The 14,933-nt window shown below is 39.5% G+C and overlaps 1 protein-coding gene across 4 annotated transcripts in view; it reads left to right on the forward strand.

The window, feature by feature from the left end:
• The first annotated feature begins 9,757 nt into the window (after positions 1–9,757).
• Positions 9,758–14,933, forward strand: part of SBI1 (Leucine carboxyl methyltransferase) — a 118,795-nt gene continuing 113,619 nt past the window's right edge. For 2 of the 4 annotated variants that reach the window (XM_089786484.1, XM_089786486.1), the window contains exon 1: positions 9,904–10,106. In XM_089786484.1, coding sequence (XP_089642610.1) covers positions 10,039–10,106 — 68 coding nt within the window. In that variant the 5' untranslated portion in view covers positions 9,904–10,038. Of the gene's footprint in view, positions 10,107–14,933 lie in introns of all 4 variants that reach the window. The other 2 variants (XM_089786487.1, XM_089786485.1) reach the window with 2 other exon arrangements.

The following is a 14,933-nucleotide window of genomic DNA, read 5'->3' on the forward strand; positions in this document are numbered from 1 at the left end:
GAATCCACTAAGGTACAAAAGGAAAAGAAAAAGCAAGAAAAAGAGTCTAAGGTAGACCAGTCTACCACAAGTCAACAAGGGCCACAAGTCTCAAGACCTCTATTAGAGGAAAATAAGGAGACAAAGCCACAAGTGAAGGAGAAAGAAGAAAATAAAATTGATGCATCACAGACAATGTCGCATTTGGGAGCTCACACTCAACCCCTAGCTACCATAGATTCCACATCTACACAAAAAGTGCAAGTTCCTACAATACAAACTTTTCCAAGTACTATTGTTGTTGCCTCTAGTACTAATGCACAAGTTAGACAAAGTGGTGAAACCCCTTCACATACTCAAACCTTAGTTGTGTCGAGCAACAACAAACCCAAGAATAATAAAGGAAAGAATAGAAAGCTATGTTCTCTAAGTAAATTTGCTACCTTGGTTGAACTAATTGAGTTACCTGACTAGGATGTAAAGCATCTTTCATTTGAGTAGACAATTATATTGCAAGATATCTTGGCAAGAAATAAAATGCAAGAAGAAACAAGGAGAGAGCAAAAACAAAGGCAAGCATTGCATAATATAAAGGATATTTTTGTTGATATATTTGACATTCATCATATTGATGAACAAGCTCCTATTATTTCTCAGCTAGTGCAAATTGATGAAAAGGTAAACATTGAGGATATAGAGACCAATGAAAAACTAATGGTTTGGTTAGAAAAGAAGTTTGAGAAGAAGGTACTTGGGAAGGTCTCAATTATAATTGACTGTTGACACTTGTATAGAATCTAGAAGATCTTGTGAAGCAAATCCAATATTTGTACAATACTCTTTGTGATGTGCCCAGATTCACAAATGAATTTCAAGCTAATATTCAAAAGATTGAGGGAGATTTGAAATCTTCAATCAACACTATTTCTCAATCTGCTAGATCAAGTCCAGTGCATTACAATAAATTATTGTTCGCACAAGTGAGGTTAGTTGAGCTACACACAACAGATAGCTGAATGAGGGCTAAACTTGTCTCCATCCAGTCTACATTAACAACTCATTTGGATGTAATGAAACATGAGTTAGCTTCAACAAAGGATTTAGTTCAATCAAATCATAATCTTTCTACTACTGATAACCTCATTGACTTTGTTGCAAAGATGGAGACCAAGATTCAAGTCTTAGAATCATTTAAAACTACATGGGATCATGCCCTAGCCATGATCATCCAAATGCACAAGCCATTTATTGACAAGTATGGTTTTATTCCATCCTCCCAACCCCAACAAAAGACACGAGTGATAAAATCAAGGGGGAAAGAAGAAGAATTTCAAGCAAAAACATAAAAATGATGTTATTCAGAGAATAAATGTGCAACAACAAACATATCAAAGGTATGACAAAGCTACGCCAGACTATTTGAGTCATGTAATATATGTATGTTGTAAAAGTTTTTGTAGTCCTATATGGACTGAGTCATAGCCATAGGGGGATGGAGTTCTATAATTTTTTGTATTATATTGTAATGATGTAATCATGAAAAAGTATTTTTGCCACTAATGTCAAAGGGGGAGATTGTTGATATCTTTAGTTTTGTTGTCTATTAGTATCAAACACTTAGTCACACAAAAGGAGCTGAGCTAGTAAAGACCGAGCATCAGCAAGAAGAATAGTTATGACCGAGCATTAGGAACTATATGTGTCGAGTAACACTTTTCAAACAAGATTGTTTGGAATGACACAAAATATGAGGTAAACCATTTCTGGCCAACATATGAACAACATTTAATGATCATAGAGTTTGTTACACTTTTTGTCATGGATTATTGATCCCTATGAAGGAAAGTTAGCCAATCAGATTAAGAGGCAAAAAGAGAAGCATCTAGATTGTTGATTATGTTCTAGAAGACTCTACACATGTCTATTTAAGGGCATATCCAAACCCTATTCCATATGATGCAAAGTGTGGTGAATGTATATGCGAAGGGATTGTGTTTTGGAGGCTACAAGCAAAGTTTTTAAAGAAATAGAGTGTAGCAACCAAGAGAAGCTATGGAGAGCTGAAAAGAGATATATCAGATAGGATATATCAGAGATTGGAAAAAAGAAGGTCCATAATCAACACTATAAGTGCAAACTGAAGGATCAGGTACTGATACATTCTAGCAAGTGAATCAAGGTAAATCTCTTAATAGAGTGGTCCTAATAGGCCTAGTCAAATCTTTTAACAGAGTGCTTACTTCATTGTGAGTTTTAAATCCTTTAATCAAGGTAGACTTAGTAGTCTTGTAAGCTCCTAACAAAGCATACCCGTCACATGGTAGATCATCAGAAGTGATCACATTTGTAGCCCTAGCAGACGAACTTTGTTACTGCAGTGGTGAAGATTTGTCAATGTCATCTTCACCTCAGTTTTACCTCACCTTGGAGGGTTTCTGGGTAACCAAATCTTTGTGTTATGTGTTTACATTTATTCTTATGGATGTGATGCATAGTTAGATCTATTTCAACATTTTAAGTTTAAGGTTATAATGTTCATGATCTAGATATGAGATGTACTAGTGGTGAATGCAGTTAAGTTGTTATTTTCTTTGGAAGATAAAAGTTTAAGTGATCCTAACTCACCCCCCCCGCTTCATATCTCACTTTCCCAATAAACTTCCAACATTTAATTGGGTTAATAAGCCACAGGAGTGAGAGTGTTGGCATTTAATGTGGAAGAAAAGTGAAAAAGATATAAGACCTCTTCCTTGTTTGTATCTAAATGAAATCATTTATTAGTATAATCTTATTGATCTGAAAGCTTAGATTAGTATTTGAAATAGATAATAGAAGAGAAATAATTTAAAGAATTAAAATAATAGTAGTCAAACAAATAATAAGCTATAAAAGCATCTACTATGTATCGTTTAATTAAAATTAGACACCAATATTACCAATGTAGTTATTTCTCTTTATCCTTATTTCCTAGTACACAAATGAAGAATTAAGTGGTTCATTGATATTAGAGAAATTTGAACTAATCCTCATATGAACTAAATACTAATTAAGCGAGTATTTGCATATAATACATATAAGATGTAAAATATAGTCTAAAATGTAAAGGGATGCCCTCATAGTCCACTGTCAGATACCAAAATTTATTATTAACCTATGTAATGACCTCACCCACTAGACCTTTAGAAATATCAACTTCAACTAAAATGTAAGAGAAAGAAGCATGATGAAAGACATTAGGTATAGAGTACACCTAAAAGAATCCACCTAAAGTATCACTAAAGCCTCATAGGCTTCATTACATCAGAAATGAAGGGGAAGATAAGGAAATCTTATCCTCACACTAGAAATGAAGAGGACCTACCATTAAAAAGCCCTTGGTAGATGGATAAAGCTTCATCTTATCCTTGACCGAATAATACCAAGCCTCTTGAGACAAATGATACAAATTAGGAAGAGAAGGCTAGAACCAAACAAATCTATGGATTAAGCTTCACTTATGAAAATAATCTTCACATTCTAGCACTAGTTTTCTCAAAGGAATGACAATGAACAATATAATCATAGGGCATTGTTGCCTTGACTAATAGTAGGTCGAGAGGAACCCCCACTAGGAGAAGAAAGATCCACTAGATCCAACAAAGAAAGATTCGTAGCAGTAATAGATGACTAAGCTAGAAGAGTTGGTCAAAATGTGAAATCTGAAAATACCAATGAGTGGAAGTGAGAAAGGGACATCTTTAAAAGCTATGTAATTGTTTTCAAGCTTTTGTTTGGTGCAATAAATAGATCTTATAGAATCAAAACTCAAACTCCTACTAGATGACTTTCTAACAAGTCTCTAACTTCCTCTGTCCTCTTTATATCTCCCTCCCTACTCCTTTAGCATGACAAAGGTTTTATTTATATCTCCCTCCCTACTCCTTAAGCATGACTCAAAGGTTTTATTTTAATTATTTTTTAATCAATTATTTGTAGATTCATAATTATTTTATAACCATCACTTTTTTTGATGAATAGACCTTTTCCATTAAATTAAAACTTTAAAGATACATATTCACAAAAAAGGGGTCAGGGATACAGGATCACCGTGTGAGTTCATACGGCCCAAGGTCAGAGATCAACTATTCATCAAAACAACATATATAAATAGAAATATAAAACTTCATGCTGTGAGAGCGGTGCCAACCAAAGGAGGGTCTTTGTCATTATAACCCCATAAATCCTTGGGGTTAGTGGTTGGCTCAGGGGGAGCCCAACCATCAGTAGCAACAACATCTTTATCTTCCTCGACCCTGGGAGGAGAAATGGCTAAATCCAGCCGAGGGAATGCCCATTTGGGGTCACGGGGATCAAACGACCAACCCACATCAGTGGTAGTTGAGGGAGCCACTAGGAACCAACTTGAGCCTAACCTCTAAGGAGGTGAGGCTGAGCGACGATGGCCATAAAAGCCTCCATTGGGAGAGTGGCGATGAGGCTGCAACCTGGGGGTCTGCAAGTGGTGAGTAGAATTGCTCTGGCCTCTCTGACGATTGCGAGGAGGAGTACGGGCATTGGATAAAGCATCTAGAGGCACTTGGGCAATCGTACAAGGGGCATTTCCCCAGTGAGCAAGTAGCTCTTGTAGGTGAGCCAATTCCAGGGTGACTTTGTCAGTTTGTACTTGAATTTGCATCATGACATTATTACATATATGTGCTTTAGAGTACATTGCAACATAAATATCAAGAAAGTTGTGAGAGAATAAAATAACATTGCGATCTTTCCAGATTGTGAACAATAACTCCATTATGAAAGGATGCCAAATCTGGGCATATCTAAAAGGGAGTCTAGGAGCATCGCCCATAAACACCATATGCCAAGTGAAGGCCTCTGGATGAAAAGGCCTATAGAAATAAAAAATCTAGAGCCAATAATTTTGAGCTCTTTTGCAAAACCAACAAATATGCATAAAGCTTTCAGATTGGCCACAAAAAGGGCATCGAGGATCAAGAGCTCCCAGATGCCGGAGCCAAGGACCCAAAGGTAAGCCCTGGACGAGGAGACACCAGGCAAAGTGAACAATCTTTGGCTCGATAATAGTATGCCAGACAATGGAAAATCTAAGACTCCAAGTCTTGTGAGAAGAATGCAAATACCAATGCTGATTAAGGGTATCAACCATCGAAAGATGGTGCACCAGCCACCAATACCCTAGCCTAGGCTTGTAGCTAGTCATTGGAGTGGTAGGGTACCACTTCCAATCTTTCCACCATGGGCGAGATAAGTGAATTTCAAGTTTTTGTAACAAATTGGGAGGAACTGTAGAAACTAGGAGATCAATTGTCTATCGATCTAGATAGATAAGCCTAAATTGCACCTACAAATCCTCCCATGAGTGAAGGCTCATTATATCCCTGGAGTATAAATCTTGGGTGTCTCGATGCCCTTGCAAAATAAACACAGAGCACTGGCTCCTTGAATCTTGGCTAAAGACACCCCTTGAATGGCAAACAAGGGCAACCACCAAAGGTTTTGTTGGTTCATCAAGAGCCCATCTCTAAATCCATTATCGACCTAGCGAAGCCAAGGCTTAATGGCTTCCTAGGATTTCCAAATACTCTTAGCAACAAAAGTGCCTTGAATCTAAATAGGCTTTGGAGTCACAAGAAGGGTTTGAAAACCAATCCCCTTTCAGGTTGGACAGTTAATCGGAAAGCTTGAAGAAATGTAGTGACGAAATAAAAGTTTCTAGGTCTCATCTCCAGTGAGAACCCGTATGACCCATTTGGCACAGAGGGCTATCCCCTGCTTGCGGGTGGAAAGCAAGCCAAGGCCACCAGAATCCTGGGGTAAACAACAAAAATCCCAGGCCACTCTGTGAAAGCCATAATGCACAACATTAGAGGCCCAGAGAAAGTCCCTAAGACGATGTTCAAGCTTAAGGTACGAGGCTTTGGAGGGAGCCCAAAAAGAAGAATAATATACATGAGTAACAACAAGCACTTTGGAGCATATTTGAAACTTTCTCACAAGTGAAAGGGGCTTAGTGATCCAATATTCCAGCTTCTTCTCAATTCGAGCAAGCACAACATTCCACAACTCCACAGGAGATGCTTGAAAAGCAAAGGGAATGCCTAGAAATTTAAAAGTTTCACCATGTTGGACCCATTTCCATCCATAGTGCTACAACTAGGGAGGGCCTGGCAGAAAAGATTGCCTGTAGCAAAGGGTTTTGTGCCATTGGATAGCAGACGCTGAAGCAAGATAAAAAGTATCTAAACACTGCAAAGCATTGACAATATTCTCCTCATCCTCAATTAATGTGAGGAAAGAATCATCTACAAAATGGCCATTGACCAGCTGAGAGGTCAACTCTAGTAAAAAAATACCACGCACCAGATCTCGAGAGATGGCATTGGCCAACAAATAACCAAAGCCCCCGATTGCCAAAACATAGAGAGAAGGTGCAAGAGGACAACCTTGGCGAATAGATCCGAAGAGCCCAAAAGCTTCATATTGATGACCATTAATGGTGATGCAAGCAGAGGCATCCCCAAATAGCATCTACACTAATTGACAAAAAATTGGGCCAAAACATAGAGCTTGAAGCATAACAAGAATAAAGGGCCATTCAATATGGTCATATGCTTTGGCGAAATCAATCTTCAGGAAAAGGGTCTACTGCTTAGACTGCTTGGCCCATTCCATTCCTTCCCAGACATCAATGATGTTGTCCAAGATATAGCGGGACTTGACGAAGCCAGTTTTTCAGGTCGAACAATTTGAGGGAACAAATGTCGAATTTTAAGAGAGAGGGTTTTGGCAATGATCTTGTCTGAGACATTCAACAAAGTGATGGGCCTCCAATTGCAAATTTCTTCAGGATCTTTGGCTTTAGGTATGAATTTAATATTCCCTTTGTTGATAATGTTGCCTAGTGAATTAGAATTGTAAGCTTCAAGATCTAAAGCAGATCAGGGTGAATGTCATCCCAAAACATCTTGTAGAACTCACAAGGGAATCCATCACATCTAGGGGCTTTGTCATTAGCCATGGATAAGATAGCTTCCTTTAAGTCTGAAAGAGTAAGCTTTTGTTCACAAAAGGCATATTGTTCAGGAGCGAGTCTATTGGAAGTAACATCAAGGCAAGCTTGTAGTGCTTGATCACGCATAATAGAGGGCCCTTGAGTCGTAAAGACCTGCTCATAGTGACGCACAAAAGCCTAGGGAATATTCGACAGGTTGGTGAAAAACTACTGATCTTCGCGGATGTGCTTTACCCACAACAGAATGACGAGCCCTCAAAGCACTGAAAAATTCCTTGGAAGCTTGATTGCTGACCTCCAACCAATGGAGACAAGGTTTGATCTGAGCTCCCCTAGCAAGATAACTATCTGCAATTTGCTTCTAGTGTCGAAGGTTGGCAAGTCAAACCTGGAGATTCGTATCAAATGAATTCATGGCAAGAGCCTCAGAGGTCGTACGCAAATCAATAGTAGTGGCTTCATAAGATCACCTATGGTACATAGCAAGTTGTCTGCCGTAAATGTGAAGAAATATCGCAGCACGAAGGATAGCATCATTCCACCATCTAATCCAACTAAGGTGATTGTAGTGTTGAGGCTCAAGATTCCAGACACGTAGGATGTGAGCAACAGTTGGCGGATGAGACAACAAAGAAGTGTTGAGGTAAAATTGGGTTTTCTACGGGCAAGGCTGAGTTGTCTGCCAGGTGATGGAAAAGAGGATGGGGGAATGGTCTGACAACGTCACATCAGGCAGAGGAATGACAAGCAAGGCATGCTTTTGAGAAAAGGAAAAAAAGGATTGCATAGAAATCATAGCCCTGTCAAGTCTTTTAAAAACTCTGTTAGATCTAGCTCGAAAATTGGACCAAGTGTGCCAAATCCCATTAGGGCAGCAACGAGTAACATTAGGATCAAAAAGTCCTAATTTATTCTGCATGTAAAACCAAGCCTCTCGTTCACTAGCTACCCACCAAAAGGGTAGAAGGCCTTCATTGTCAGAGGCCAGCTCAACCATATTGAAGTCCCTACAAAAAATGCATGTCATAGGTGGCAAATGATCTGCCAACCAACGCCATAGGTGTGAACGTTCAACGACACCATTGGGAGCATAAATGTTAACAATACCAAAAGAATGATTCTGAAAAGATAACAAAATCCAAACTACCGTGTGCATAGGGTCAGAACCATGTGAAACAACAGAAGAAAGTAAATAAGGGGAGAGAAGAGTAACAACACCACCTCGACTAGCTTCATGTTGAGAAGCAAAAATGACACTATTTGGCCAAATAACACGACAAGTTGAGGTAAGAAGAAACCCAACCACTTTAACTTCCTAGACACAAAGCACATCAAGATCAAACTGACGTTTGGTATCACACACATAATATTTTCTAGGGAGGTCTGTTAGCCCCCACACATTCCATGAGATGCAATTCATGGTAACCTAGCTTGCATGTCATCCTCGTCCCCAAGAGAGGAGAAACTGTTGTGCAAAAAAGAGGGCTGCTCAAAAGAAGGGTCATCAATAACAATGACCCTTCAAAGCTTCTCCCCATTGTCAAAAAACTCATCATGGCCATCTGGGCTATGAGACCGGTATAACTTTTGCTTGGCAATCATCGACGCCACTTGTGGCGCCCAAGTCCAAAGAGGATGCGGGTCTGGGGTATGAACACCCACTGTCCCCCAGCCTCCAGGGTTTGAAATAGGAGGCAGAGGGAGTAATGGAACTGGGGATTCAATGGGTATTTGGCTTGAACTAGCTTTACCATGATCCACAGGAACAGAGCTCGCGTTAGCTGCAGCTGAACCCTTCCCTTTTTCATCACCGTAGTCCATTCATCTTTCTTGGTGGCTGGAGCGGGCTTGGTTTTCGAAGCAGAGGGACGATTACAGTCCAACAAGGGACAATTCATAATCTTATGCTCAATTGCCTGACACTGGTAGCAGGTATTCAGAAGGTTAAGGTAAAGCACCTTCTGAGTAAAGGTAGTACCACCTATCTGTATATCCATTGTATCTTTGAGGTCCCTAGATAGGTCGACCTCAACACAAACCCTACGTTGGGGATGAGTGTTGAAAAACTTGTTTGGTTCAAGGCAAACAACCTTGCCAACAGTTTGCGCAATAGCAGGTAAAAAAAGACCAGCAAGGAATGGGAAGCCCAGGGGACTCCACCCAAATGGGTACCTTAAGTTTCTGATCATTGGAAACAACAAAATCTTGCAACCAGTGCTGAAAAACTAGGAGGGAGAACCTTATAGTCCAGGGGCTTCGCAAAAAAACATGTTTAGCTTGGCCTACATTGCCAAAACGAAAAAGAAAAAAGCCTTTGGTAAGGCTTTGAATGCCTTCAAGGTGAACACCTTGAGGTGTCCAAACCTTGGAAACTCATTCCCGCAGCCTGCTTTCAGAAGGAGTACAACCCACAAAATACCCAATGAGGGTTTGTTGTTCTAGCCATGTGCATGTACTATCAAACTCCTTGGCATTCAAAATAATATAAAGAGAGGAATTACCTCGTGGAACACTTTGGGAACAAACTTGCGCGGGCATTTAGTTGATAGAGCCATTATCTTTGTTAGCAGTATCAACTCCAACACTAGCATCAATTGCTAGGCCAGAGAAGGCCGAACTCACTATAAATGAAAATAATCCCGCAGTAAATGCGGTATGACAACTAGTGGAAACCAACAAGGATTCAGACGGAGGCCATACAAACCCTAGCAAGCTCATTTTGACTCCAAATTAAGATCAATTTTCAAAAGTTTACTTAACCATCACTTTTCTAATTTACACAAACAACACTTCCAATTTTTTCCCTAAATTGAATTTTCACGCATCTTCGGGGGCACCTATTGCACGCCAAGGTGCAGCTGCTAGTCATACTTCTTAAGATGCTCCCAGGTTGCTGAGTTTTCTTCAGTGGAACCGTTCGCTTTACTGCGGTTATCACCCAATAGATTTTAGATCTATTACTGATATATTAATACAGATTTTGCCGTTAGCAGATATATTCATTTCTGTGCAGAGGCTGCGGGGTATAGATGGCAAGCCCGAGTAACAACAGAACTGCTGTACAGGCCACTAATGACGACGCCACTGCTAGCAAACTGTACGAACACGCTACCCAATTCGGTTAATAAAGTGCTTCACAACTTTTTGGTTGATTGAATATGCGTAAAATTAATTTAATCAAGAGAAATTAGCTTTTATAAAAATTAAGGATCTGCATTTTTTGGTCAAAATTCATAATCCAAATGAGCTTAAGTGAACCCTAGATCTTTAACACCTATGGGATGCTTGTATGTTTGATTGGACGCTATTTCAAACCCCCTCTCTGTCCATGGTCAAATTCCTGGTCCCTAACTTTTTAAAAGATTTAGGAAGTGGTTTCATTCCTTTTAAACATAATTCCCGACATTATGGAATTTACCTTTGAAAAATCTTTGAGATAAGCTAGAGAAGTTGAAATTTGAAACCCAAGAATACATCTCTGCAAGTTGCAAATAACTAGATGATCTACAGTAACTTTACAGAATATCCAAAAAGAAAAGTACTACTGGAAGCCTTGAAAAACAATATATCTTAAAATTGGTTCTGAGATTGGACGCAATTGTAAGGGACAGGGTGCTTGTAAGGGTGTAACCCTAATTTACATACCTTATAAGGTGGTGCATGACTTCAGTACACGTTGTAACGTTGCTGGAATAGCAATTGTGGGCATACTCAAGCATAATCCAATTTTACAAATCTGAATTGCCCGGTATTGAGAATTTACATCACCAAAACATTACCATAAAAAAAAGCAAGCTGAAAGACCTGATAACTGAAGAGGAAAAATTAGGATTTAACTTGTTAATTGTGCAATCTTGTGGAATTGTTATATGCCCTTTTCAAAAACATAATTAACATTTAGTCAAGTTCAATGAATGGTTAAAAGGCATGAATAAAAATGTTGGGACTCCCTCGAGCAAGAAATATAAAATGGAGAAGAGCAACATCTCTCAAGGGCTTTCACCTCATATTCTTTGTCTCAGAGAAATATGCATTTTAGCACATATTAAGGGTTATTGATGCTGAGACTCCCTCTCAGCAAGAGCAACATTCTTCACAACACCAAGCTTGTCTCGAAAATGTGAAATTTACTCTATAGAGGGGCTTGGTGAGAATATCAGCTGTCTGTTCATTAGTGCAAATATACTTGATTTTAATTGTTTTTCTCAGCACCATATCTTTGATGTAATGATATTTGGTCTCCACATGTTGTATTCTAGCATGAAACACTGGATTGATAGAGAGCTTCACACAACTTTGATTATCACAATGAATCACAGTTGGCTCCAAATTTTGACAAAAAAATCTTGCAAGAAGCTTTTGAAGCCACATTGCTTCTCGAGCTACACATGCTGCAATGTATTCATCTTCTGCAATGCTTTGTGCCACAAAGGTCTGCATCTTGCTACACCAGGAAATCATGGCAAAACTCCCTCTTGATACTTGCCTCTCCTCTCAAACAGGCGTCTTTCAAATAGGCGTCGGTTTGTTGTCCTCCATATATGGCTTTCTGCACCAGTGCAAATTTGAACAGGGCCCGAACCATCACCCTTTGCCCCCCAAAGGAATTGAACCAAAATATCCTTAATGAAACCCCAATGAAACCATTATTGTCAATATCAGCAGCCATTAAATCCTAAATGGTCATATCTCTATGTAGCACCCATTTTGCAATCAAGTGATGTGTCCTATTAATCCTCGCCTATGCAAAGTAGAGAGATAGCGCACACAACAACAAGAGTGCTCATAAGAAGCCAAATAGATGCAAACAGCTAACCTGACAATGTCTTAAAGCATGATCTTCACACCCAACTGTGGTCACTGACATCACAAAAAGGTAAAAAGAATTGGTCCACCCTAAATTTTCCACGGAAATGCATAACTGTGGTTCCAACCCCAATACACAGAATGACCACTGCAAGAGCAAGTGCAACCTTCATCTGAATTTGCATTCTACCTTAACATCCACAATATATGTCTTGACAAGATCATGGCAACTGCCCTCCACAGTGCGAAGCAAAAGATTTTCCTAGCAATGGAAGCTGTTGACTCTTTCTCGGGCCTCTGAAGACTTTTCTTTACCTTGAGCAGAATCAGAGACAAAGGTGAAGGCAGAGGCAGAGATGTGGGCAGAATTGAAGCAATCTTGTCCTTCAATCCGTTCTTCATGTTCTCTTTCACCATTGAAGGAGGCACTAATTATTCACTTCCTGGAGCCACAAGAGTTAACAAAGGCATGGACAACCTTTGCTGCAGCATCTTGCCAACATTATAACCTTTCTCTTCAAAGAGATATCAGAGCTTAGTAAGGAAGTAAAGATGTTATGTACTAGCAAATGATCAATAAATCGATGAATGCACAATTAGAGTGGTTGTAGACAGATCTTAGTTTTTCAAAATTTCAATAATATTTCCTGCGAAGCTTCTCCCTCTTTGTTCGTATCCAGGACTGAGTAGAATTTGCTCTGCTTCATTCTTCTCTGGTAAATCAGACCCAAAATCAGAAAAGTAAACCCGTCCATCACAACACAAATACAATTTTAACTGGAATGAATTATAATCTCGGATTTGCAGAACTAGAAGCAAGACAGTATTAGAAAATTGGATTATGTCATTGCTTTATATTCCAGCTAGAAATTGCTTACAAAGGAATGCAGAGAAACTTCGCTCCAAAGGTTGTGAGGTTCTCAATGAGCACAGCGGTCTGGAACATCATATGGAGGGAGCTGGTTATGCAAGCACCCTTAAATGGCTGCAAGGACCTGCCCTCCACCCTGCATGAGCCCTGACATCTCCACCTCGACCAGATCCAGCTCTATACGACTGAAATCTGCCTGCGACATATTCTTCACCTTGTATTCCCTCCTCGTCACAGTCTTCTCGACTACTAGCACCATTGCCAAAAGCAAGGGAAGAGGAAGAAAAAGGAGAAATTTGAAGCCTGCTCTGATACCATGTTGATTTGTCATATCAGAAATAAACATAAGCAACAAAACAAAATAATGCACAATAAGACACAAAATTATCCAGGGAAAACCCTCCAACTTCAAGGAGAAAAACCTAGCCACAAATATTTACAGTTTGCCAAACTCAAGGCTAAACTGCAGTTGTGATCATGGCACGTATCAATATGCAGACAATAAAATCCCTTAGCATAAATCTCCTAAAACAAAAGATATCAATCTTAGTATGTTGTGCACATTCCTTCTTGGAGTATTTAAACTTGTCTTGACCCTGCATTGTTTTGACCCTTCAATGTCTTAACCCTTTATTGTCTTGATCCTTCATTGTCATGACACTTCAATGCCTTGACCCTTCATTGTCTTGATCTTACAAAGTGAGGTGACTAAAGGAGGGAAAGATAACTTCTGCTGTAATAACATCATCAGGCCACCCCAAGTGGATGTCCAATGTGCTCACTACTCGGGCCAAGAGGGTGAGTGTTTACTCTTGGGTGGGTGGCTTACAAGGCACACTATTGCAATCTCCTTTCCCAACTCTACAATGATTGACTATTGAGATAAAGGGATGATGCATGAATAGGGAAAGCTACATACAAGCACCCCGCTAGGTAGACTACATCAAGTGGATATCCAATGTGCTTGCCAGGAGGGCCAACATGGCGAGTATCTGCTCTTGGGCTTAGTGTGGGGATGGTTTTAGATGGACCTATAATGTTTCCTCCTCCAAACCCTATCGCGATTGAATGCTAGGTAGTGATATAGGTATGATCTACTTCATTTGTTTGAGATAATTACATGTTCCTATCTAACCATGTTGATCTTTCATATCAGAAATAAACATAAGCAACAAAACAAAATAATGCACAATAAGACACAAAATTATCCAGGAAAAACCCTCCAACTTCAAGGAGAAAATCCTAGCCACAAATATTTACAGTTTTTCAAATTCAAGGCTAAACTGAAGTTGTGATCATGGCGCCTATCAATATGCAGACAATTAAATCCCTTAGCATCAATCTCCTAAAACAAAAGATATCAATCTATGGTTTGTTATGCAAATTCCTTCTTGGAGTATATAAACTTGTCTTGACCCTGCATTGTTTTGACCCTTCAATGTCTTGACCCTTTATTGTCTTGATCCTTCATTGTCATGACACTTCAATGCCTTGACCCTTCATTGTCTTAATCTTACAAAGTGAGGTGACTAAAGGAGGGAAAGATAACTTCTGCTGTAATAACATGATCAGGCCACCCCAACTGGATGTCCAATGTGCTCACCACTCGGGCCAAGAGGGTGGGTGTTTACTCTTGGGTGGGTGGCTTACAAGGCACACTATTGCAATCTCCTTTCCCAACTCTACAATGATTGACTATTGAGATAAAGGGATGATGCATAAATAGGGAAAGCTACATACAAGCACCCCGCTAGGTAGACTACATAAAGTGGATATCCAATGTGCTTGCTAGGAGGGGCAACATGGCGAGTATCTGCTCTTGGGCTTAGTGTGGGCATGGTTTTAGATGGACCTATCATGTTTCCTCCTCCAAACCCTATCGCGATTGAATGCTAGGTAGTGATATAGGTATGGTCTACTTCATTGGTTTGAGATAATTACATGTTCCTATCTAACCATAATTATTGAAAAGTACATATGTATATATCATGGTTACTTGGAGACCCGTCTCCCCACTAAAAGACACATCTTAGAAATGGAGACACGTCTCAAGGACTTTTCGTGTCTCCAGAGACCTCAAAACAGGTTGGAGACTTCATGACGGAGTCTCCCAGTCCCCTAATCCAAAAAGTGAAGTCTCCCTGAAGTCCCCTGATAAAAAATAAATGTAAAATATAATATTAAATTATTTTATGTATTTTAGCCCTCATTTTAATGTTTTTTAATGCAAAAATTAAGACCGGTGAC

Source organism: Cupressus sempervirens, chromosome 6 (genome assembly GCF_028749045.1).
Source record: "Cupressus sempervirens isolate cs-2001-9-10 chromosome 6, ASM2874904v1, whole genome shotgun sequence".
NCBI lineage: Eukaryota > Viridiplantae > Streptophyta > Pinopsida > Cupressales > Cupressaceae > Cupressus > Cupressus sempervirens.